The 26,106-nt window shown below is 39.3% G+C and overlaps 1 protein-coding gene across 1 annotated transcript; it reads right to left on the bottom strand.

The window, feature by feature from the left end:
- Positions 1–1,503: 1,503 nt before the first annotated feature.
- Positions 1,504–24,445, bottom strand: POGLUT1 (protein O-glucosyltransferase 1). Its single transcript, XM_081302339.1, has 11 exons — positions 22,390–24,445; positions 21,591–21,681; positions 19,959–20,102; positions 16,415–16,550; positions 14,000–14,121; positions 10,242–10,301; positions 8,644–8,743; positions 6,277–6,335; positions 4,944–5,111; positions 3,985–4,041; positions 1,504–3,311 (listed from the first exon to the last, which is right to left on the bottom strand). The coding sequence occupies exons 1-11, from the start codon at positions 22,676–22,678 to the stop codon at positions 3,155–3,157; spliced, it is 1,383 nt and encodes a 460-aa protein (XP_081158465.1). The 5' UTR covers positions 22,679–24,445; the 3' UTR covers positions 1,504–3,154.
- Between the last annotated feature and the right edge of the window lie 1,661 nt (positions 24,446–26,106).

Raw genomic sequence — 26,106 nt, 5'->3', positions numbered from 1 at the left:
TGTGCAGCCTGTCTGCCTTCATGTAAAAAACAAAACAAAACAAAACTAAATGCTTAAAATAAACCCAGAATCATCCTGGAATGAAGATGGGGAATGGGGATAGGGTGGAGGTTGGGCAAATGCTGAAATCATTTACATATAACTCAAATATCCACAGGGGTCTCTAGCCTGTAACTACAAATGAGGTCATATTAACAGGCAAATTTCACTAATTCCATAGGTGCTTCCTTGCGTGGGTAACTAGAGACCCTTGTAAGTGTCCCTTTGCCACCCAGTAACTTGCAAAAGTCCCCTGTCTATTGGCTACTGCTCACGCTAATGTTGTTCCACCTCAGCTCTCAGACTGTCACACTCCAACATTTCCTATTTCCCCAAGCTCTTAGGGCTTACCTTCTTTTTAGTACTAGGGAAAATACTCTCCCTCCTCTGAGCTTATCTTTTTGAAAGGTCTCAGGGCAACTCTGTCCAAGCCAATAGATGTTAGAGGTTTAATTGGACCACACTGTAACACATAACTCTCTCATCAGAATATATATCTGTCAGCAGAAAAACTTATCAGGGAAGGATTTTAGTAGTCACCATTCTGTGTCTGGAACCATTGTCCTAATCCTCAGCCCTTGTTTCTGAGATCTGCTCATAGAACTCAGTAACTTCAGTGAATTTTCTCCCAGGGGTCAATAGGTTCCCTTTCTCAGCAAGGTTCACTGAGTATAGTCCTTGCCAGACACAGTAATCCCAGGAACTTGGGATGCTGAGGCAAGAGGATCACAAATCTGAGGCCAGCCCCAGAAATTTAGCAAGACTCTGTCTCAAAAAACAGGATTGGGAATGAAACTCAATGGTAAAGTGCCCCTGGTTTCAATCCCAGTACTGCCCCTGAAAAAATAAATAAATAAATACACACACACACACACACACACACACTCTCTCTCTCTCTCTCTCTCTCTCACACACACACACCCCTTTGCCATATATATAAATAAATATATATATATATATATATATATATATATATATATAATCCTTGCTACATATATTACATTTGGTTATATTATACACAACATAAGCCTTTCCACAAATAGAGAAAATGAATTTTTGAAGAGGAAGAGGTAAGTTTGGGTCTGAGCTAGTATTAATGTCAACAAACTTCAAAAGTTGTGGGGATACAAATTATTTTCAAAACATACAGTTTACACATTGTTATACATCATCCTTATACAATCAACACTGAGGTAAACAGATGAACAAGTATAAAATATGAGTAATTTGCTGTATGTAAAGACAAAGATGCCCTAGTTGACTCTTTGGAGGGCAAGTGAGGATTCGTATGATCTAATTTTTAACAAATTTTATTCAATCCCCCTTGGAGCCAATGGCTGGGTAATCTATAAATAGAATCTAATAAAGCCAAATGTCTCCATATCCACCCATCCATCCATCCATCCTTCAAACACTTCAGTATTTACTCTGTGTGAGGCACTGTGCTGGACAGTAGAGACATCAGGATGAGTAAAACACGATTTCCACCCATCAGTATCTCAGAACAAAAGGAGAAATAGTCAAGTAATTATAATACAATGTGATGTCATATAACGCAGGCATAAGCAAAATATTATGGTAATCCCTGCCTAGAAGAATGAAAGGAAGGATTCAAAGAGAAGGTGTTTGAGCTGCAACTTGAAACAAAATGGAAGTGTTCCCAGAGAAATGAAGCTTTAGTTCCTATTCTAAAAGACAACAAGGCAGGTGTGGTGGCATACAACTGTAATTCCAACAAAACAGGAAGCTGAGACAGGTGTATCGTAAGTTCGAGGCCAGACTCAGCAACTTAGCAACCCTGTTTCAAAAATAAAATAAAAAGGGCTGGGGATATAGCTCAGAGATAGACTGCCCCTGGGTTCAATCCCCAGTACCACAATAAATAAATAAAAACAGAAGAAAAATTTCTTCCTATTTTATTTATCTATTTTTGTGCGGTACTACAAATTGAAACCAGGCCACTCTACCACTGAGCTATATCCCTAGCCCTTTAGTTTTTGAGACAGAGTCTCACAGAGTTGCTGATGCTGGCCTTGCATTTGTGACCCTCCTGCTTTAGCCTACTGATTTGCTGGGATTATAGGCATTGTACCTGGCCCAAATGTCTTTTTCAAAAAAGGAAAAAAATAAGAAAGGACTCCAACAATGATTTGCAGAACAAATATCTCCTATATAAGTAAATGTGAAAGGTGAATGCTCTGAATTACCAACATAATGATGTATTACCATATGGAAACTCCTTGTAGTCTCTGCACAATGTTGATCAATAACCCTGATGCTCTCAATTTAAGAAGGAAAAACACTAAAGTGTGCAAAGGGTAAGATAAAAGTTGTTCAACTAAGCACAGTTCCTTAAAGTGTGAGGACTACTTCCTAAATTTATTAGGAATTTTTTGTCTTTTTTTGTTCTTGTTGCTCTTTAAAGAGACAGCTAAAAGGGATTAAAGGCACAAGATGGGAACTTAATATCCAATTGCAATAATTACTCATGTGATTAGCCCCTTTTTATGTGGCATTATAGAAACCTCCTGAGTACCAAACAGTTTATGCTTTTACAAAACAGAACTCCTATATCATTGTACAGCACAACTGCTGCTTCCTTGAACTTTCAGAAAATGATCCCCAGGTATTTTTCACAAATCCCATAGGGTTTCTACATTAAAATAAAGCAACAGTTATCAAGTCTAGAATAATATCAGAACTGCAGAAATGAGTTGTACTAGTTCCAAGTACTGAATTTTATGTTCCAAAAAAGTGGAACAAAGTGCATCTCTCCTGGACACAGTCATTTTCACAGTGATGAACATATACATGTAGATGATCTGAGGCACACACTGTGATTGATCATAAGAAAATGAAAGTAGAATCAGATTCAAAATCCACATTTCATGATTCTGGGTCCTTATTCAGCCAGAGTTGAACTACTTCACATCTCTGTATTACATATATTTTAGATCTTTCTTAAGAGTAGCTCTGAGTGCAGCATGATAAGGAAAATCAGATGTTTGGCTTGATAAAAGGTGTTCAAGGTATAGGTGCCACACTCATAGTAAGCTTCTTACCACAGGATAGCAGATCTGCTGCCATAGGGAGGATTCTTGTCCTATGATGAGTACTACAGTTCAGTTTTCAAAATTTTGGGAACAATATGGTCATAGCCTTTCCTTCTTGTTACATTATAGGACAGGAATTTAGAGTATTCAGTTAAGAGGTTTTCCCAGTAACAGGTGATGTCTTCCATCTGCAAGTGGTCCATAATAAACTGGCTTCCCCTAGAGGAAAGATTAACAAGAATATTTTGAAACACAGAACTTAACTTAATAATAGCCTACATGTTAATAAGCTATCTTATGCCAAAACTTATTCAGAGTACTTTACATGAATTTAATTAATTTGATCCTCAGAATCAACCCTATAGCCATCATATCTATATATATTTGCATTTATCAATACAACATAACATTTTCCCCCCTAAAAACAAACACATTAATAGCTGGTAATCACAGCTAGGCAAAACGGTTCATGCCTATAATTCCAGCAACTCAGGAGGCCAAGGCAGGATCTAAAAGTTTGAGGCCAGCCTCAGCAGCTTGGTGAGACCCTGCCTCAAAAAAGAAAAAAAGAGCTGGGAATGTAGCTTGGTGATAAATTGCACCTGGGTTCAATTTCCAGGACTGGGGAAAAAAGGAAAGAAAAAGAAAAAAGTCACTGATCATAAAAAGTACTTATTGAAATATCTTAAAGATTCCAATCTATTTCTATAAAGTTTGGGGCATATTAGTGTGTGGATATGTTTTCCCCCTCCTCTGGAGAGTTTTAACTCTGCATTATCTCTGTACGATAAGGCTGATAGACAGATATCATATGGCGATAATATTCGGATAACATTAGCTATGGCAAAATGGGGATGATAAAGTAAGATAAGGGAAAATGAAAAGAATTTACCTTTCAGCAATTTCTTGAGCTATATCATCATTTGCTTTTACAAATTGCAACAGCTCCCTAAAAGGAAAATAATTATTTGAACTCAAAATGTACAGCAAACTTATTAGTACCAAGTCAGAAAAATCATAGCTTGATCTCTAGATATGTGGATAGTGCAATATTTCTTTAAAGCAAGCCCACATACATATAAAAGGCAGCCTATTATAGATTTGGGACATAATAGAGAAAAAACAGAAATGTTCACAGATATAAATAAGAAATCAAAAGTGAAAACTTCCAACCTGTCTCCAAATTCTTCTTCTAGTCCCTAGGAGATAGAAGTGGGTCCACATTTCTGGCCCTTCTCCAATCTCATCCCATCAAGAGAAAATTTGCCTAAGCTTCACTGGGGTCAATTCTTATGCTATATCTGAAACAATGTTGATAATATAACAAGATCAAATATCCCTATCTTTAGCTTTTGAGAGATTAGAGCTTTTTTTACTTTGTACTGTCTACATGTTATACATTGGAACCAGGATTAAAGCAACTTTTCAAATTTAAATCCCACTTACAGCATTCTTAGACACTATAACCACTATACAATATATGCAAACCAAATAAGAGGTGGGAAAAAGCTTTTACTGGAAAAATTCATCAAGGGTAAATTCCTTATGCCAAGCATAGTGATGCACACCTGTAATCCCAGTGACTCAGAAGGTTAAGACAGGAGGATTGCAAGTTTGAGATAGCCCCAGTAACTTAGTGACACCCTGTCTCAAAATAAATAAATTTTAAAAAGGGGCTAGGGATGTAACTTAGTGGTGAAGTACCCCTGGGTTCAATTCCCAGCACCAAGAGATAAAAATAGAAGAGTAAATGCCTTGTAATCCCAGTGACTTGGGAGTCTGAGAGAGGAGGATCATAAGTTTGAGGCCAGCCTTGGCAACTTAGAAGCAAATGATAGGATAGCTGCTTACTGGACATTGGAGAGGTCTGTTTTGACTGGGATATAGTGAACCCACGGCTTCAGTTGTGGATAGAAGAATTCTAGCCACTCATCACCAACATGGAAAACAAGTGAACCACAGAGGAAGAGGTGTTTGAACCGGAAACTTGCAGCTACGCCTCGAAAATTAAACAGATACCTACAGGGGAAAAAAAAAGCAAAATATATTTGATACTCTTTATGTTTGCTGCCACAAATATGACCTTTTTCTTGTTCCCTCCTTCCCTTTTCTCCTTTTATGATTCTCTCCTTTCCCTTTTCATTTTCAGTTTTCAAGAACACATTATTAGTATGTCTCTGTAAGGTTTCCACAAACAGCCTGCTTTTCCAGGCTTGGGACTACAGGTTGCTCTGAGAATATCAGGGTACAGGAAAAGGGGAAATACCTTCTCCAGACAGAGCTAGATAGGTTCAGAAGCTCGGCTGCTGGGTAGAAAGAATATAGGTTCAGAAGGGATTTTGAATACCTTTGAATGTAGATTTTGGACATATCTGAGAAAATACAGAAATGTTCAATGATACAATCAAAAATCAAGAGTGAAAAAAAAATCACATGCTTCTCTGTATGGGTATAATATCTCTATAGTCATGACCCCAAAGCCCTGTTTTTCCTTCAGTATACCCCCTCTGGTCAAAGGCACTCCCTGTTTCCTGGATGGTACCCTGAAGTTTAGGGAGAAGAACAAGTCTACCCTAATCCATCTTCAAAGAAACACTCCTTGGAAAACTGCTGTCACAGACTATAACACTTTTTTCTCAGCACTTCTCACATGTGCACTCCTGTCTCCAACCAGAGTTGCTCTTACACTATAGTTATCCTTGAGCATATAACCAGCATTTTTACCTTTGAGTCCCCCAGTTATCCTCCTCTGAGCCTTTACTTGTTCAACTAATATCTAGTCCTAGAATTTCATTATATTAGTGATTGATTAATTGGTTGATTGCAGTGCTGGGAACCCAGGGCCTCACGCATGGTAAGTACATACTCTATTACTGAGCTTCATTGCCAACCCCTCAATATATTTATTACCCTGATAAATATTCAATCTAATGTCAACTATTGGGCCAGAGGGATATGGAGAGGTAAACCCATCACTTTAACTAACAGCAACTTCTCTGGAAGCAGGAAACATGTTTCATTCCTCTCTACAGTCCCTGTAGAACTCAGGTCAGTGCACATAGGCCCTCAGTAAAAGGCAGCTAAATGAATCAATGCTAGATATTAGTATTAAAATTCTTACCCAAAGTAAAGCTGTTTCAAAAGAAAAATGGAAACCAAGAGTCAGGAGTTTTAGAAGTCTTACTTGTATTTGCAGTGATCCACAAGATGGACATCCTTAGCAGCTGGCTTTCCCAAGGTATCCTTTATGTGAAAGGGAAGTTATTAGTATTAGTACGAATAGCATTTATGGGCAACCAATGTGCAGCAAGCATTGTAAAACATTTCTTCAACATAATCTCACTTAAGCCTCATAATAAACATACTCAGGAGGTATTGTTATCTCATTAAACAGATGAGGAAGCTAAGGTTTAAAGGAGTTGGGAGACTTGCTCAGGATCACTGGCCCTAAGTAGAAATGCTAAGGTTTTAATCATGGCCTGTAGCACATTTCACTCTGTGTAAATTACACACACAGAAGATCACAAGCAATGGCTAGTAGACTTAGGGATATAGTCCATACACAAATATTTTGGGGCATGGAATATATTTTTAAATAAATATTCAAACTGACTGGACATGGCAGTGCATGCCTATAATCTCAGCTATTCAGGAGGCAGAGGCAGAAACATCCCAAGTTTGAGCTCAGCCTGGGCAACTTTGTGATCATTTGTCTCAAAATAAAATTCTAAAAAGGCTTGGGGAATTAGTTCAGTGGCAGAGGGCCCCTAGAATCAATCCCAAATACCACAAAAATAATTTTTAAAAAATTGACACCATTTATAGTGGCAGGATACTTCTCGCAAAAATCCAGATCTCCAACTTCTCTTAGAAAAAAATAAATAAAAAGGAGTATCTGGCAAACTGGACTCCCACTTCCACTTGGCAGCAATCAAATGGAGCTGTTAGTGCTCTCTCTGACTCCATTACATCACCTGCTGGCCTTTCAGGGAATTTGATTTAGGACCCCCATGTACATTCCACCCTCCTTAGAAGATAGTAAAATGAACGAGGGGAATAAGTCTGTGTGCTTTTGCTGCCCTCCACAGTAGATGCTAACAAACTGTGTGCGGAATACATTCTTTCATATTTTTATTATTTGACCAGATTTCTTAAATCTAATATTTCCTATTAATTGAAACTATATCAGATTGCCAGAGGTGGTAACCTATTCCTGTAATCCCAGCTATTAAGGAGATAGAAGTAAGAGGATTGCAAATTGGAGGCCAGTCTGGGTAATTTAGCAAGACTCAATACCAAAAAAAAAAGGGGGGGGGGCAGGGGGTGGACTGGGGATGTAGTTCAATGGTACAACACTCCTGGGTTCAATTCCCAGTACTGAGAGAGAGAGAGAAAAAAAGAAACTGTGTCAAAAAATATATAACATCTTGAATACATTTGATTTTTCCTTAAGACGTTTCAATTTTATTTATTTGTTTTTGGTATTAGGGATTTAACCAGGAGGCAATTAACCTCTGAGCCACATCTCCAGCCTTTTTATTTTTTATTTTGAGACAGGGGTTCAAAAAGTTGCTGAGGCTGACTTCAAACTTGCAATCTTCCTGCCTTAGCCTCTGAGTTACTGGGATTACAGGTGTATGCCATGACACCTGGCCCATTCAATCTTTTTCTCAGAGCATCTTCATATAGTATATGGAAATTTCAAGTGAGAAAATAATAGGATTTTCAGATCTTTAATTAAGGCAAGAAGTCATAGTTAAGAGGACACAGATGGACTCTAAACTAATAAAGTCCCAATGTCTGGCTTTGCCTTAGAATTATTTAGGAAATTTTAAAGAAATGAAGATCCCTAGACTCCCAAAGATTTTGATTCATTTGACTCATTGTTTAGGCCCTCTGATTATACTATATAGTCACAGTAGCTAATCACTGGTTTAAACCAAGGGTTGGGAAACCTCAGCTGACAGCCCAAATCCAACCCACTACTTGGCTTTGTAGAACCCAGGGACTAAACATTTTTACATTTTCAAGTGGTTGGAAAAAAACAAAAGAAAAATATTTTATGTGTCAGCTGTAGTGTTACACATCTATAATCCCAGCAATTTGGGAGGCTGAGGCAGAAAGATCATAATTTTGAGTTCAGTCTCAGCAATTTAGCAAGACTTTATCTCATTATAAAAAATAAAAAAGGTTGGGAATGTAGCTCAGTGGTAGAGTATCCTGCCACAGAGGTGAATAATGAGAACAGAAACCATATGATCTATGAAGCTCAAAATATTTGCTATCTGGCCTTTTTCATAAGAAACTTCCAAACTCTGGTTTAAACCTTTAAAGTAGTGTAATATAATTATGCTAGGAATAATTTGGCCAGAAAAGCAAGGTGAGTTTGAAAAAGAAGAATTTATAGATATGCTAATATTGGTTCATGAAAGTTTCTCTACATTCATCTCACCACTGAGAGGAAACCTAATCTCAAATTCTACCCAGTTGACAATTTTCTTTAAGTGAGCACATTCACTGCTATAGTTTTATTCAGATGATTGCTGATTACTTTCATAGATTTCCAGGCCTGGTTTTTGGTATACTCTGCATCAACAAGTTTTGGATTTTTCCGAGATAGAAGGATGAGAGGATCCCGTTCTGGATTTGTCCTGTAAAAGAAACACAAGACATAAAACTATGTGCCATGGACCATAATACTGTCCCCAATATCTCAAAGGTAAGCAATATTAGAACCCATGCAAACAGTGTCTGCACAGATGGATAATTCACTGGTTTCTGTGACAGTAGGGAAGGGCATTCTGAGTACTGCAGCACCTGTGTGGTCCAGGCTGTCCCCACTTTATCCTTTATTTATTTATTTTTTTTAAAGAGAGAGAGAGAGAATTTTTTAATATTTATTTTTTAGTTCTCGGCGGACACAACATCTTTGTTGGTATGTGGTGCTGAGGATCGAACCCGGGCCGCACGCATGCCAGGCGAGCACGCTACCGCCTGAGCCACATTCCCAGCCCCCCCACTTTATCCTTTAGGGATAGGAGGTATTTGGCCCTTCTTTGCTTACATCTGGTCTTTAAGGACATGCTATTCTGGTCACTACAGCTACTTCCCAGGGAATGACTTCCCTTTCAGGAAGGTTCTCATAGCCTCTATAATTACTAGTATTCAGAGCTGTGTAACTAAGTAATCACCACTCACCAAAATAGCTACATGACTTTTGTTCTGTAGGCTCTATGAAGTCCAGGGCTTATGTAGTTTTTTGTATGTAGACTGTATGTAGAAAAAGTGTTAGTTGTGGTACAGGTAGCAGAGGGGCTTGACATATGAGGGGTCATGGATTCCCTGAGAATCTGAAAAATCACATATCTCTATATAATTTTAAGTAAGTCCTAAAATTCTTGGAGCCCAGATATAGTCTCCAAGTGAAGATTCTGTGTTCTCAAGAACTGAGAACCAGAGAAATTGGTAAGAGACAGTAAGCAGTGAATAGTGGGCCCATCTGCGTACTGAAGTCCACTTCCAAAGCAAGGAGGAGAGTGGCTAAAGAACGATCTCTGATACACACCACATACGCTACAAAACCTTTCTCCCTTCATGGTCTTCCCTATCGTCTGCATCACAGATATTTACTGTGTATCTACGTGCCAGTTACTGTTCTTGGCACTGGAGATATGGAGCTGAACAAAGCTCCCTTTTCCATTTCTCTCTTCTCTCTACTTCCTTCTCCATTTTCGCCAGCCTCAGTCTATGTTATTAAACACTGTTTGGCAGCCACACGGTCTGACAAAAAGTAGGGAGACTTGACTCCTGCTCTTCATTAACCAGCAGAGTGATAGTGGCTACTCCCAGGAAACTGCAAACAAGAAGACATTCATCTTCTGTTCAACATCATATAATCAGTGTCCAACACAGCCTTAGCACTCTAAAAATATCCGTTGAATGACTACTGGAGGAACTTTACTTCTTTGAATTTCAGTTAAATGAAGAGTGATTTGGGCAAAAAATTCTCAATCTAAGATTCTAGGCTTGTACATTTATTTTTTAGTTATTTTAGCTTTCCTCTTTCTCTTGGGATCATGCCCTCAAGATTACTTATATATCACACACTGCTAGGAGCAATTTTTATAAGAGATTAGAAAATATAATCACCTTGATCCTCGAAAATATGCTGTGGAATTTTTCTTTCTCCATGGCCACTGTGCTGCCGACCTAAAAACACAGTTTTTGATTAGTTTCTGTGCTTTTTTTCTCAACTCTATAAGGATATGTTTTAACCATGTCTAAAAATTAGTTCAGGGCTTTATATTTTTAAATAAATCTGATCAAGGGTACTCAAAAGAAAAATCTCACTGGACATGGTAGCACACATCTGTAATTCCAGCAGTTCAGGAGGCTGAGGCAGGAGGATCACAAGTTCAAGGACAGCCTCAGCAATTTATGGAGGCCCTAAGCAACTTAGCAAGACCCTGTCTCAAAATAAAAAATTTTAAAAAGGGCTGGAGATGTAGCTTAGGGGTTAAGCACCCTGAGTTCAATCCCTGGTAACAAAAATAAAACAAAAACAAAAAATAAAACAAAACAGAAGATAAAGAAAAAAGAAAAACTCCTGAATGATATTACCACCCCTTTTATTATCATTTCACTCTTCTGGAGGGGCTCGCCAGGAATATATACATGTCTACTGCCCTGTTAATAAGTAACAACATTAACTTGGTGGGAAAAAAAAGCTCCCAAACTCTGAATGGCATGTTGGGGGCTGTTTGACACAATGAGGATTTACTCTCTACTTTAACAATGCTATTGATAGAATTAACGTGAAGAAAACTGAGAAGAACATTAGAAATTGAATGAAAGGGAATTCACTCCCTGACTTCATGTTTTGGAGGTGTAGGTGTCAACAGATTTACTGACATTTGCAAAGCACCCTGGTATTATTACAGCTGTATGAAATGCTCTAGAAAGATAAAGTTCCTGAAACTCAGGTTTCAGTACACATTAGCATGACCAGCCTTCCTTGCTGAAATTGCTACTCAGCTGCATCATTTCTGACTTTGTTCATAGGAACTGTCCTTGCACAGAAGACTGCAGTACTTATCTCTGAAAAAGGAAAGGAAGGCTGAGTGAATGAGGGATTGGTGAACTATATTACTGAAATGGAGGAACACAGGATGTAGGTTCTTTTCTGATACCTAGTATCATGGAATTCACTTTTGCTCAGCTGAGAGCATTTCTCATTATTTCCCAGGCCCTCAGACCTCTAACCTCAGCTAATCTGGCTCATTTTCTAACCCTTTCTTTTTTCTTTTCTTCCTTTTCTTGGGGGTGGGGGTGGGGGGGGAGTGGGTGCGGGGGTGGCATTAGCAATTGAGCCCAGGGACACTCTACTACTAAGTAATATTCCCAAATCCCCAATCCTTTTCTTTTCTTTTGACACCAGGATTTAATCCAGGGGTGCTTAACCTCCCCAGTCCTTTTTTTTTCTTTTTATTTTGAGACAGGATCTTGCTAAATTGCTTAAGTTACTGTGGCTGGCCTCAAACCTGTGATGCTCCTACTTCACCCTCCTGAGTCACATGGTGGTGTGTGCCACTATGTCCAGCTTCTCCTCTAGCTCTTTCTTGCTAGATCACCTTTACCTGATACTCCAGTTCAATGCCAGAACTATCTCTTGTTTCTCCTCATACTTCTTCCCATCAAAATATGAACATCATAGCACTAGATTTTTTTTATTGTGGAAAAATGACAGGTTCATTATATTAAATTCTAACTGAAAAAGATAAAAGTAAAAATTCATTTGGACTCTCTCTACCCACAGGTAAGAATATAAAGTTCTAGTGAAGAATTTCTTTTCAATCACACTACTCTATATCAATGCTTTTCTTTCTCTTGCAGAGCTGCGGATTGAATCCAGGATCTTGTATATTAGGTAAACCCTCAACCACTGAGCCACACTGTTATTTGGAGTGATTTTATTTCTCCATCCTTACTCAGGGCCCACAGACATTTCTGATTATTACAACTGGAAGATTACTAGTGGCATTTAGTGAGTAGAGGCAAGAGATGCTGCTGAACATCCTATAAGGAATAGGACAGCTTCCCATAACAAAGAATTAAATTATCAAGTCCAAAATGTGAATAGTGCCAAGACTGATAAACCTTACTTTGTATAACAAGTCATTCCATATATGATAAAATAATTATATAACCAAATTGCAGTTTTTTATTCTGCAATTTCTTTAGACATGTATATATATTTATATATAAAAATATATGATCAATAATTATATAACCAACACCTATACTTCCTATGTCCTGGATACTGTTTTATGTATATGCTTTATGTATATCAAATCATTCCCACAACCTTATAACATGAGTTTAATTAACTAATTGTAGTACTGAGGATCAAACCCAGGGGCACTCTACCACTGTGCTACAACCTTTTTGTTTTTTATTTTGAAACAAGTTCTCCCTAAGTTGCCCAAGCTGGCCTTGAATTAAACTGGGATTATAAACTGGGTGCAACTGCACCCAGTTAAAGTGGGTTTTATTACCCCTTTTTTACAGGCGAGCACCTTGAGAGGAACAACTTGATCAGAGTCACACAGCTAATCAGGACCAAGATTTGAATCCAGAGTCCTGGTTTTTAACTCCTTTTTCTACCCTGCCTTTCCATTCATTCATAGTATTCCATTTTAGAATCATGACATAATTCATGTCATCCCTTATTTATAGGTTTGAAAAGTTTCCAACTTTTTTTTTTTTGGTATCAGGGATTGAATTCAGGAGTGCTTAATTACTGAGCCACATCCCCAGCCCTTTTTTATATTTTATTTAGAGACAGGGTCTCACTGAGTTGTTTAGGACCTCACTAAATTGCTGAGGCCGGGTTTGAACTTGCTATCCTCCTGCCTCAGCATCCCCAGCTGCTGGGATTATAGGCATGTGCAACCATACCCAGTGGTAGTTTCCAACTTTTTGCTCTAAGAAATATATGAGTAAACATCCTAGTATGTACATCTTTGCACACTTGTCATATTAGTTCCTCAGGAACTTATGCTAGCTGGGCATGGTGGTACACGCCCGTAATCCCTAGGACTTGAGAGGCTAAGGCAGAATGATTGCAAGTTCAAAGCCAGCCTGGGCAATTAAATGAGACCCTGTCTCAAAATTTTTAAAAAGGGCCAGGGATGTAGATTAGTGGTATAGTATCCCTTTGTTCAATCCTCAGTACTGCAAAAATAAATAAACAAAACATAATAAAATAAAAAACAAAGAAAAGGAAAAAAGCACCAACACTGAATCATTATTACTGTGAAATATAGCTGGGTAAGGAATAAAGGAATACCTATGGCTTGGATGGTGAGATCATCTAAAAACCAAAACCATGGAAGGAAGATATCAACAGGCCAAAGTATGTTTAAGTCATGAACAGAGAGGATCTGGAATAAGCTTGCACTTGAGATACCTACAGGATAACTATGCTCCCACATACCTGCCTAAATTATCAAGTACATTTATACTCTTCCAAATATTTTCTGTGTTCTCCCATTACAATATGTTTATTCACTTTCTCTTATTATGAAAGTAATTTTCTCTTGAGATCTTTAAAGTACAGAAATATTTTAAAAGAAAATAAAAAGGTCCTGTAATCTCTCCCACAGAGGCACTGCTGACAGTTTAGGATAGATTCTTCTGCAATTTCTTTAGACATGTATATTTTTATATGTACACAAAATTGCTTTTGCTATGAACAGTCTTATTTTTAACTTAAAAGTCAATTTTTTAAAGTAAAAAACTTAGTTATACTATACTGTTTATAGCCATGTGCCACTACACTCAGCTCTACTGCTTATTTCAATAAAACCCACAAAGAGAAAAATACAAAACCTTTCTAAAGGACCTACCTTACTAGATCTTCTCTGAAGAGGTCCCACCGTCCAAGACCAGTAGGATAAATTGGCCAAACAGCAGGTCCCCCTTCCCAAAATGTCCAAGCGGGATACATGATATCATGGTACTCGGATGTCTTCAACAGAAACAGAAAGGCCATTCTAAGTAAGTCTTGGAACAGAGCAAGAAGAAGCAAACTGCATTCATGACATGAGATACAGACAAAGGCCCTGCTGTAGTGTCCACTTGCCAAAGATACATTTCCCCTAGTCTGCAAGGTCCACACTCTAGACATTACAAGGCAAAAGTGACCATGGGTTAAAATCCACAGGATCACCATAGCCCAGAATTTAGAATAATATTAAAGGTTAACTTCTTCAGTTCCCCAAACTTCTGTTTTTTGTAGAGGAGATATACATACTGTTAAGATTTTATTTTAAGGAAATAATCTACCCACTTCTGTCATCATTTTACTGCTATTACATTTGGAGTTTTCACGGCCTTACCAGTTCTTTGTTATTTTCCAGTGGGTCCTTTGAGAGTAAGAACCAGGAAATACAGTACAATGATTAAGAGTGTGGGCTCTTGGGACAGATTGTGAGAGTTTGAATGCAGCCTCAACCGCTTTACAACTCTAGGCAAATTACTTAATCTCTCTCTGCCTCAGTTTTATTTATCATTGTATTGTGAAAATATTATCAATAATACTCTCTATTTTTAGGCTGATTTTGAATACAAAGTGTCTTAATACAAGCTTAGGGCAGTGTCCAGCACTTAGAAAGAATTTAATAAGTGTTGGCTAGTGGTTCCTGACACAGTTAAGCTCACATGGTTGGACAGTAAATCCTCAGCTATTTACTCACTGATCAGGGTGAGAAGTACCAATGGGCAGATAAGAATATAATCACACATCTTTCGAAGAAAGTTTGAAACCACCTATTATTTTTCTTAACAATATTTTTTTAGTTGTAGATGGACACATACCTTTATTTATTTATTTTTTATGTGATGTTGAGGATCAAAGCCAGTATTTCACACATGCTAGGCAAGTGGTCTACTACTTAGCTATAACTCCAGCCCTTCATTTGTTACTTCTTATGATTTCTCTGTTAATATCTGGTCACTGGTAAACCTCTAACAACTATTTCTGCATTGGGATTACATGTGAAATATGCTGTTTAGCTTCTCTTAAATACTTAAAAAATATTAAGTAATTCATCAAGCATTTCCACACAACAGCTATTCAATGGAAGCTACATAATTAACTACAAAGTTAACATATTAAAATCCCTCCCTTTGAAACTACGAATTGGTTTTTAAAAAATAGAAGGGAGGAAAGATAAAAGGAAAGTTAGTATACTGATGGTCATACTTTATTATCCACAGAAATAACAGATAAAAATAATAGACACCAAGTCCTTACTGACTTACATGGGAGCCTCTATCTGTTCTTCTTGAAGAGTTTCACGACAAACAATGAGACCAAGCACTTTTGAGAAATGAGGCTAAACCATGGACAATGCAATACAAAATGTGGCCTCAGCCCACTTGCAACACAGGAAATAAATAAGTCTAGAGAGAAAGTAAACTGTGATAAAGAAAAAAAAGTGAGAATAAAAGGTCCTTCTGCTTTGGAAAAACCAAGTCAGAGATGATGTTCCTTTTTAAAAATCCATGGGGTTTTCCTAAATCCACTTTCCACTCTTCCCCCATACTATTGTTTATTTATTTTGTACTGGGGATACACAGGGGATACTTTACCTGTGAGCTACATCTGCAGTCCTTTTTTGTTTTTTATTTTGAGATAGAGTCTCACTAAATTGCTGAGGATCTCGCTACAGTGCTGTGGCTGGTCTCAAACCTATGGTTCTCCTACATTAGCCTCCCAAGTGCTGGAATTATAAGCATGTGCCACTGTGCCCTGCTTTTTTTTTGGTGGGGGTAGGAGGTGGGGGCAGGAGGTGGTGGCACTAGAGATTGAACCCAAAGTCACTCTACCATTGAACTACATCCTCAACTCTTCTTTGCTTTTGAGACAGGATCTCACAAAGTTGCCAAGGCTGACCTTGATCTTGAGATTCTCCTGCCTCAGCTTCCCATGTCACTGGGATTACAGGGTTGTGCCACCACGCCTGGCTCTCTGAGCCCTACTTCCAAAGCCCTGTAGTTTCCTCAGGCCTCTTACTCCCTAGCCTCCATCCCTAGCACACAGACATGTAAGCAATCTTACATTATTTATTGATCCTTAATTCCATCTTCTCTGTCTTATTGCTCAACCACTGTGAACTTACGGGGACAGAGAACCCACTCCTGGACCTCAGGGGTCATCTTTACTATTACCCACTAGACTCTGCCACAAGATGATGATCTTTTCTCATATTCTAAAGGAACACCCTCCACCCTTCCCTTATGGCTCTTTTTGCGCTTACCTTACTGAAGGAGAAGACTGGGATGACAGGCTCCATCCATTTAGGAACCTGAGGATAGTCTCGTACATTGATTACCATCTCCATGTCAGGGAGGTGCCCAATAACTTCCAAAATAAAGTGCTCAACACCACTACATCTGTCAATGAGAAAAACTACAGTCACCAGAGTAGTGTCTGCAGAGTCTAGGATAAAGGGTCCCAGTCATACTTCAAAATGAGACAAGCCAGTGTTCAGATCATTAGCCTACTGCAAAGTGTCCTGAAAACAATGCTGCTGCTTCTTTTTTTAAAAAATATTTTTAAAGTTATTGACAGACTTTATTTTATTTATTTACATGCAGTGCTGAGAATCAAACTCAGTGCCTCAAACATGCTAGGCAAGCGCTCTACTGCTGAGCAACAACCCCAGCCTGCTGAAAGCAATGCTTCTGAAGTACTTTACAAAGTTATATTGTGTAAATTATCATCCCTAGCTAAGCTATTCCAGCTTACAACACGTAATAAAATTTTCCAAATAAATAATATCTTTGAAGGGAATATGATTGCAACTTCTACTACTTTAACTCTATTCGTTCCCAGATTTTTCTTTATTTCCTTTTTATGGATTAGTTAAATATTAACTAAAGTTACAGATTCTGATAGGAACTAGAAGAGCTAATTTTCTAATTGTGTTCCTGAGCTTTGCTTCTCACAAAGGCACTGCTATAGTTTGAATCTGGAAGGCCCCATGTGCTAAACGCTTGGTCCTCAACTTGGCTTTATTGGGAGTTAGTGGAAAATTAAGAGAATTATAAGAAGTGGGTACAGTGAGAGGTTTTAGGTCTTTGGGAGGTGTGCTCTTAAAAGAAACTGGAACACCATATCCATCTCTTTCTCTCTCTCTCTCTCTCTTTGCTTCCCAGACACATTAAGGCAAACTATTTGCTCCACTACACACTCTCTGCCATGATACATTGTCTTGCTACAGGCCCAAAAGCATTGGGGCCAACTGATCATGGACTGAAATCTCTGAAATATAATACATTTAAGAGAGAGCAGCTTCCATTAAAGAAAGGGACACGCCATTCTTTTCTCTTTTTAAGTTAATTTTCTCAGGTATTCTATTACAGTCATGTAAAACTAACACGGACACCATGTTATTTCCACAATTGTCATAGTTTATGGGGAGAGAAAATCTCTCCTCATTATCTTCAACTATTAAAATTAGTTTTTTAAATCAGAAAGAAGTGTTTGCATAATCACAAAGGCTGTAACATTACTTCCTTACTGAACTGTCTCAGGAAATCACAGAGGATTTCTTTAAAGAAAGAGAAGACACACAGACAGTTTAGTTTGTTTCCGCACTATCCTTCAAGGTCCTGAACAGCACCACACTAGGGTAGCACTCCAAGCATTGATCAAAATTTTCTGGCCACATGGAAATGACTGATTTAAGATACTTTTATATATAAGGAGATGACTACAAAAAAATACCAATAGTTCAAAAACAGAGGTAAAGATGCTCAATAGTACTAAAAATAAAATGTCATCCCCCCACTATGTACAACTATAATGCACCAATTTTAAGAAGTGAGGAAAGAAAATAAAATGTGACCTGGATGCAATGGCATATGCTTGTAATCCCAGTGAATTGTAAATTGAGGCAAGAGGATCACAAATTTGAGGCTAACCTCAGCAAGTTGGTGAGACCCTGTCCCAAAATAAAAAATAAAAAGGGTTGGGGATGTGACTCAGTAGTAGAGTGCCTCTGGGTTCAATACCTAGTACTGCAAAATAAAATAAAGAAATGTCAAAAAATACATGCTGATTTTACCAATCAGACTGGCAAAGATCAAAAAGTCTAGTACACACTGTTGGTAAGGCTACAAGGTCTATTCAGAGCATGTGAAACAAGGACGGCGGAAATATGAACAGGTATCGCCATCTATCTAGCTGGCAACCTAACCCGGGTTCACAAAATCTGACTATTCCAATAACTTAAGAAAATGGTGAAGGAAGCATGCAAACACACAGAAGCCCCTTTTCAAAATCCAGGGACGGCTCTGTGACCTTAGGGGTCCTGAAAGCAATGCTTCTAAAGTACTTTACAAAGTTAGGATAAAGTACTATCCTAACCTTTATATTGTGTAAATTATTATCCCTACAGAGCCACTGGAAGTCTTTATTCTTATAAATATATAAAATCAAAAATAAGATATGTATCTTATATAGGGTACATAAAAGGCGATGTTCCATGGAACATTCTATCCACAAAAGGGCAAAGAGGTAGGATTAGAAGGAACAGGTGGGTGTAATACAGTCCAATTGGATGACACCCACTCCTGGAGCAACATCTTCCTTATCTGAGTGGAGATAAAGCCCAATGTATTACAGGGTGCAATAACTGTTCAGTACCCCTTTACTCAGGACTTAAAGGTGTGCACATAGCTTCTGTTCAGAGTGGCTCCTGACAATCAAGAACAACCTCTCTGAAGGACAATTTATTTTTTTATTTTTCATGATTTTAAAAACATATTAATTGACTTAGTTATTCCACTTCTAAAAACTTAGCTTACATATATATTTATAGAAATGCTCCAAGGTATAAGTACAAGAATATTCACTGCAGTGCTATTTCTGGTAGCCAAATATCACAGGGACAGGAGTATGGTGAGAAATAATTTAAATGCTCTCTGGCAGAGGTCCCAATAAAGAAATCCATATATTAGATCATTATATAGCAGTGAAATGGTGAGCTGTTCTCTCTGTACCTGGTCCATAATAGACATTCAGTAAATACCTATATTTTTCTTCCTCCTTCAGCCAAGCTCACCCCTGCTAGGTTCCATCAGCCTGTGTCCTGCAGCTACTCTAGCCAGGGACAGAAGGGACGAAAGGGCAAGGACAGTTTAGCCAATATATCCAGTGATGTGCCCAAACCTCATAAAGAGAGAGGAGATAGACTTCAATAGAGGGGCTGGAAGCTGAGCATGGTAATGTATGCCTGTAATCCCAATGATTCAGGAAGCTGAGGCAGGAGGATCCCAAGTTTGAGGCCAGCCTCAGCAACTTAGCAAGGCCCTAAGCATCTTAGCAAAGCTCTGTCTCAAGATAATATATAAATAAAAAAGGCTGGGGCTGGGATGTGGCTCAAGTGGTAGCGCGCTTGCCTGGCATGTGTGCGGCCTGGGTTCGATCCTCAGCACCACATACAAACAAAGATGTTGTGTCCGCCAAGAACTAAAAAAATAAATAAATAAATATTAAAATTCTCTCTCTCTCTCTCAAAAAAAAAAAAAAAAAGGCTGAGGATGTAGCTCAGTGGTAAAATGCCCTGAGTTCAATCCCTAGTACAAATAAGGAGAAAAAAAAAAAAAAAAAAAAGGGAGCTGGCAAGAAAAATTCCCAGACATGTGAAAGAGCTTATCAACTCACCCATGGTAGCAGTCTTCTGGAAATGTAAGGAGGGATTCACTTGTCAGGACCCTGAATGGGCTTCTAAAAGCAGTATCAAGTAGGCCTATGTGTAATAAGGTCAGAAGGTGCATCTACCTCATAACTCTTACCTTGAGGGAAACATGCAGTCATATTCTCGGTATAATTTGTTCTTAATGATCTGATAATGGGTCCCTAGCTTTCGTCTGACTACTTCCGCCATCATCTTCTTGGAGATTCCTCCTCGGAAAGGAATCAGATCCTCTTCTATAACACTGGAAAGGAGTAAGAATTGTGAAGGAAAGCAGACTAGAAGCAGTACCATTCCATGAACTTCCCAAATGCATTTACATTTAGTACTAGAGAACACAGTAAACTGAGGCAAAGAGGGGTCAGGGACCGGAGAGTAGTTCAGAGGTAGTGCACTTGCTTAGCAAGTATGAGGCTCTGCATTTCATTCCTGAGCACCTTAAAAAAAAAAAAAAGCAATGAGCAAGAGTGAGCAACTCTCTTCTCCAGAAGTACGATGGGTAATCAAAAAACATCAAACCTGCAGGGTATGGTGGCACAGCAATATGGGAAGGCTGAGGCAGGAGGATCACAAGTTTAAGACCACCCTCAGCAACTTAATAAAACCCTGTCTCAAAATAAAACTTTTAAAAAGGCAGGGGGTGGGGGAAGGGCATTGGGGATATAGAAGTAAATTGCTTCTGGATTCAATCATCAGTTGAGGGCAGGCATCAAACACAACAAAAGTACAAAAAGTTAATAGTCAAGTAAATGTCTCTTCTTCTTTCCTCTATCTGGACTGCTTCTTCCTTGTTAAATTCATAGTCCTCTGTTTATGTCATGTCCAAGTCCTCCCAGCCACTGCAGACCTACTGACATATATCCCTTTGTCTGGACACCCACAAAAATTATGGTTCATGTTTCACAGTCTAGCAGTCTATCCCCCACCCTGCCCATGCACATGCTCTAAAAACCTGACAGAAAATAAACTATTTTGTATCTCCTGGAAGCTCAGTACATAGTAAGTTTACAATAAGTATCAGGTGAATATATGAGGAGTCAGAATAATACAATGAGAAGTCACCCTGCTGATGACCAATCTGAGATCCAAAGAAATTAAATGTCTCTTTTAATGTAGTTATCTTTCTACCATACCAAGTTCCAGTCCTAATTTGCACACATTAAAGGTAACCAACAGGAAATTAATGATTGGATTCATTGATAAATATGTGCATTCTTTCAACAGTTTTTATCGAGTGCACTTACTGAGGTGCAACAAAAAATAAGACATAGACCCAGACATCAAGAAATTTTCAATCCATGGGATGAAATCATGATTCATGATTACCACAGGATGTTCCACAGGATGAAGTAATGCTGAGACCACAGGGCCCATTCCAGAGCCAGGGCATTTGCATTCCTTAGAATTAAGAGAACCACCTCAGTCATCCTTTCTGCTCTGAATATAGGTTTGGCTCTCTGACTATTGCAACCAAAGTCTCTCAAGGATTATTCTTTTGTTCCTTACCAGGGATTGAACCCAGGGGTGCTCAACCACTAAGCTACATTCCCAGCCATTTTTATTTTTTAAATTTTGAGACAAGAGTCTGGCTAAGTTGGTCTGGAATAAGTTCTCCTTCTGTCTCACCTACTAAGTCGCTAGGAATACAGGTATAAACCAATCCAGCTCAGCTCTCAGTAGGGTACAACCTTCGGACAAGAATTCAACTCAAAAGTCACATCAAAAAACTCACCCATGGTAGCAGCTGCAGTTTTGACTTGAACATGGTTCATAATTCTCCAAAGACCTGTTAATTTGGTCAATAAATATTTTCCACTTTGAACCTTCAAAAAGTGAAATGAGAGTCAACTAAATATCTCTGAGCATTTTTTTTTTTTTGCTTGCTGTATGCAGATAGGGCCAACAAAAGATCAACACTTTCAGAAATCCCCTTCCTATCCCACTCTTTGAAACAAAGCACCAGGAAGGATTCTGTAACTCGCCAGCGCTTTAGTCAGATCTGCTCCTTTATGGGGCCATTAGGAGTCCAAGAAATTGGAAAATCCACGAGGTTAATGCTCAGCCTTCATTCAGAAGGCTATGGATAAACTGGATGGGACAGAGACTCTCATCTTCTAATCAAATTGAGTCCGATAAAAAAGGCTCAATCAAAAGTCATGGACATTAACCTTCCCTTCATCCCTTCTGACAACACACACACACACACACACACACACTCACACAGCCCACCCACCCGCTTCTCCCAGTGGGTTCTAAGGAGGTACAGAACAGCCAAGCGCGGGCGATACCTCCTGCGCGGGAAGAGGGGTTTCCCTCTCCTCGCTATCACCGAGCATTCCGGGGATGGGTTGCCCGCCAGGGTCCTGGGCAGAAGCAGAGCCCCAGACACCCTCTCTCTCCACTTCAAGACGCCGGTGGCCGCTGCCCAACTCTGCGCTACAGCGGCCATAGCATCCTCCAGGACGCCTGCCACGGGGGGAGCGCCTCCAGGCCCGAGCCCAGCCGCAGACTCGGCCCTGCCGGGAGCCCACCTGACTCCTTCTGGCGGCCCTGCACTGGGAGCAGGAGTAGCAACAGCAGCCAGAGCCGAAGCCGAGCGCTGATCCGCCGCTCCATCGCCGGCCGACCCGCTGCTGACTCCCTGCCGCCCCGCCCCGCACAAAGATGGCGACCGGCTCCGCAACCCAGAGACGCGCGGGCTGCACCGCACAGAGGGGGCCCCCGCGCGCGCCCGGGCGCAGGCCTGCGGAGATGCCAGCTGGAAACCAGGAGCCCGCACGCCGGCGGGCAAGTACCTCCAACAACGTCAATTCCTTCCATTCTACATCATATTACAAATATTCTTTACAGCCAGAAAACTGAAGATCAGAGAGTACTTTGCTCCTACAGCTTCACAATCAGTGGCACAACCAAGTCTTGTCATTGAGCCTAGGCTTGATCTTTCCACAATATCAAACTGCTTCTTATTAAATAGCCTAGATTTGTTGAGCATGTGAATGTGCATAGCACAGTTTGCATGACTGCAATCCCAGTGACCAGGGAGGCTGATGCAGGAGAATCCAAAGTTCGAGGCCAGCCTCAGCAATTTAGCAAGATCCTGTTTCAAAATAAAAAATAATAAAGGGCTGGGAAGGTAGCTCAGAGGCAGAATGCTCCTGGGTTCTAGTCCCCAAACTGCAAAAACAAAACAAGATCTCCAAATATTGCAAATAGTTTATTACGGGTCCCTTTGTAATAGGAATTTATAATAGGTGGGTGACTTAGGCATAGAAAAAAAAAATCAGTGGTGTTAAATAAAATTCACAAAAAGCCATTATTTAAACTGAGCTCCTGCAGTGGGCACCGACCAGACCAAATCAGAATGAAGTCACTTGACCTAGATACCAGTAATCAAACTGGTCTTTAAATGGTCTCCTCTAAAAAACAAAACAAAACAAAACAGGAGATTCACAACAACCAATCAGAAAGAGCTCAGTCTAGTGGGCCAGCATAATAAAGAAGTTCCTGTTTTAACCCTCTAAGGAAAGTTAACTTTCATCCTGCTTTTCAATCTTTATTTCTTCATCCCCTTTCTGCCTGTTTAGCTAACCACCTCTGCTCAGATCTTGGAACAACTATTTTCATAGATGAGATGCCACCAGAACAACTATTTTCATAGATAAGATGCACCAGAACAACTGTTTTCATAGATGAGATGCTGCCAGATTCATAGCTCACTAATGAAAGCCAATTAGATCTTTATTTTTTGACAGGTGACAACATAAAACTGGATATTATACTTAATATTAACCAGATATAGGTTATGTAGGCATGTATTAGTGATCATATAGTTCTTTATCCTTGTATAAATAACTTTAGGCTTTGCAGAACTACATGGAAGTACCAAAATCAAATTTGTGCCCTGGAATTTAGAACTATTAGAGAAAACAAATACTTCCCTGGAGATAGTTTACCTTTATTTTTTGGTCGGGTCGGGGTGAGTACTGCAGATTGAGCCCATGGATGCTCTACCACTGAGCTACATGCTCAGACATTTTTTTAGATGGGTTCTCACTAAGTTGCCCAAGCTGGCCTCAAACGTGGGGATGTAGCTCAGTGGAATAGCGCCCCTGGGCTCAATTCCCAGTGCCCCCTTCTCCCCAAAAGCAAATACTGTGGTTTATTTATTTATTTTTCTTGAGTTAGGGTCTCACTAAGTTGTGGAGGCTGGCCTCAAATTTGTAATTCTCCTGCCTCACCCTCCTCAGTAGCTGGGATTGCAAGTATGTATGTAATAGGGGTTCACCTGATGCTTTGACTATATATATTCCTTGTGGCTGTGAAACTTACATGTTTTTTTCTTTTCCCCCAATCTTCTTTTTCCTAAAACTTCTGCTCCCTGATCTTCTTTTCCTTAAACTTCTTGCTTATCTCTCCTCCCTAATCTCATTTTCTCTGAATCACCTCTATAAAAGCCCCCTTTCATACTTTTATGGCAGAATCACAGCTGTTGGGATAGGAATCCCCTGCATTTCTCCTTTGCTAGCATAGTAATAAATCTTCTTTTTCCTTTTTCACAAAACCGTGTCCTCGCTATTGGATTGGCATCGGGGACAAGGAGCAAGCTTTCAGCAACATGTACTACAAGGTCAGGCTCAAATATTGTTGTTTAAAAGTACTTGCCTGAGTCTTCAAATTCATTTCATGTTACATTGCCTTTGATTATCATGATTCAGTCATACAGTAGGTTGCTTTACAAAAGTGCTCAGATCTCTGCATAAATTTTGTTTCTATTTCTATTTGGACTGCTTTTCCTTTTCGTGTGTGTGTGTGTGTGTGTGTGTGTGTGTGTGTGTGTGTGAGGGGGTATAGAGATGGTACCACTCACTACATTCTCAGTCTTTAAATTTTTTTTTTTTTTTAATCCTGAGGCAGATTCTTACTAAGTTGTCCCGGCTGGCCTCAAACTTGTGATCTTTCTGCTTCCTCCTCCTGAGACACTGGGATTACAAATGCCTACCACCGCTCCGGGCTAGACAGCTTTCTCTTCCATTGTTGCATTACTGGTTCCTTCCAAACCTTCAGGTTTCTAATGAATATCTTTGCCTCAAAAAGACATCCCCCCAAATAGTACTCTCATTATTTACCTCAGCCCCTTGTTTGTCTCTTTCATAATACCTATAATTTCTAATTGTTTTATATATTAAATATTTTCCTCATTAGAATATAAGCTACAGGAGGGCAGGGATGTACCTGTCTTGATCACTAACAGTGTCTGGTACACAGTAGGCACTAAATAACTAATTGCTGAATGAAGGAAGGATGCTGGTGAATCAACAGAAAAGATCAAAGGAGTTTCAATGTAGCAAGTTAGGAAGCAGTTAACAGCAAATGTACAAAATTCCTTATGGCAAGGAGTGAATATAATGAAAATATGTAATAATCTATGTTGGGTTTTATATATTCATGAATGAAGGCTCTGTGATACATTAGGATACTATAAATATTGGGGAATATTACTATCTTTAGTGGTTTTGATTAGTAGTCATTCTGGCTCTGTCTAGCTGGGTTATTTTTAACAGAATACTTCTTTTCCTCTGAAATGGAAACCATGGTAGCATCTATCAAAGCTTTGTGAGACTTCTCTCTCTCACCTCCTCCCTACTGAAAGTTCAACCCACGGCTTCACAGATGCTAGGCATTGTACTGTTTAACTACATCCCCAGCCCAGCCCTACGAGATTTAAATGAAACCTGTAAAGTTACTTGTCTAGTGTCTGACACAGCAACAACCTTCAATAAAAGTTAAGTAATTATATGATCAATATAAGGAGATCCCCACCCCACCCAGTGCTGAGAATTGAACACAGGGATGCTTTACCGCTCAGGTACATCTCCAGCCCTTTTTATTTTTTGAGACAGGGTCTCACTAAATTGAGTCTGAACTAGAACTTGCGATCCTCCAAGTAGCTGGGATTACAGGCTTGTGCCACTGCGCCAGGCAGAGGCTTTCTCTTAAAAGATTATGTTTGTGGAGTAGGTAAGTCTTACATAAATGCACCTTTTAATACTCTTACTCTTCTAATACCAAACTATTGGCTCATCAGGATTGAGCCTAAGGCCTGATGCATGCTAAGCCCAACCTGTATCATTGAGTCTTTCTTACCTCTTTATCTGCCACTTCCTCTCCATTCTCCTGCAAAACTGCCTACTCATTCATGGAGTCTTGGCTTAAACCCCAAGTTCTCTACGAAGCTTTGTTTGGCACTC

The sequence above is a fragment of the Spermophilus citellus genome (assembly GCF_964194105.1).
Source record: "Spermophilus citellus genome assembly, chromosome: 7".
NCBI lineage: Eukaryota > Metazoa > Chordata > Mammalia > Rodentia > Sciuridae > Spermophilus > Spermophilus citellus.
The sequence above is the reverse complement of the archived record's forward strand: the minus strand, read 5'-3'. Positions and strand labels throughout refer to the sequence as shown.

Bases quoted from the DNA above. Each gene is read 5' to 3' on its own strand.
- POGLUT1 (XM_081302339.1), bottom strand. From the start codon at position 22,678: ATGGAAGGAATTGACGTTGTTGGAGGTACTTGCCCGCCGGCGTGCGGG. The intron at 14,122-16,414 runs GTAAGCGCAAAA...TTTCTGTTGAAG, and splicing joins CAGTCTTCTCCTTCAGTAAG to ACATCCGAGTACCATGATAT. The intron at 6,336-8,643 runs GTAATCAGCAAT...TTTCACATAAAG, and splicing joins AGGCCTGGAAATCTATGAAA to GATACCTTGGGAAAGCCAGC.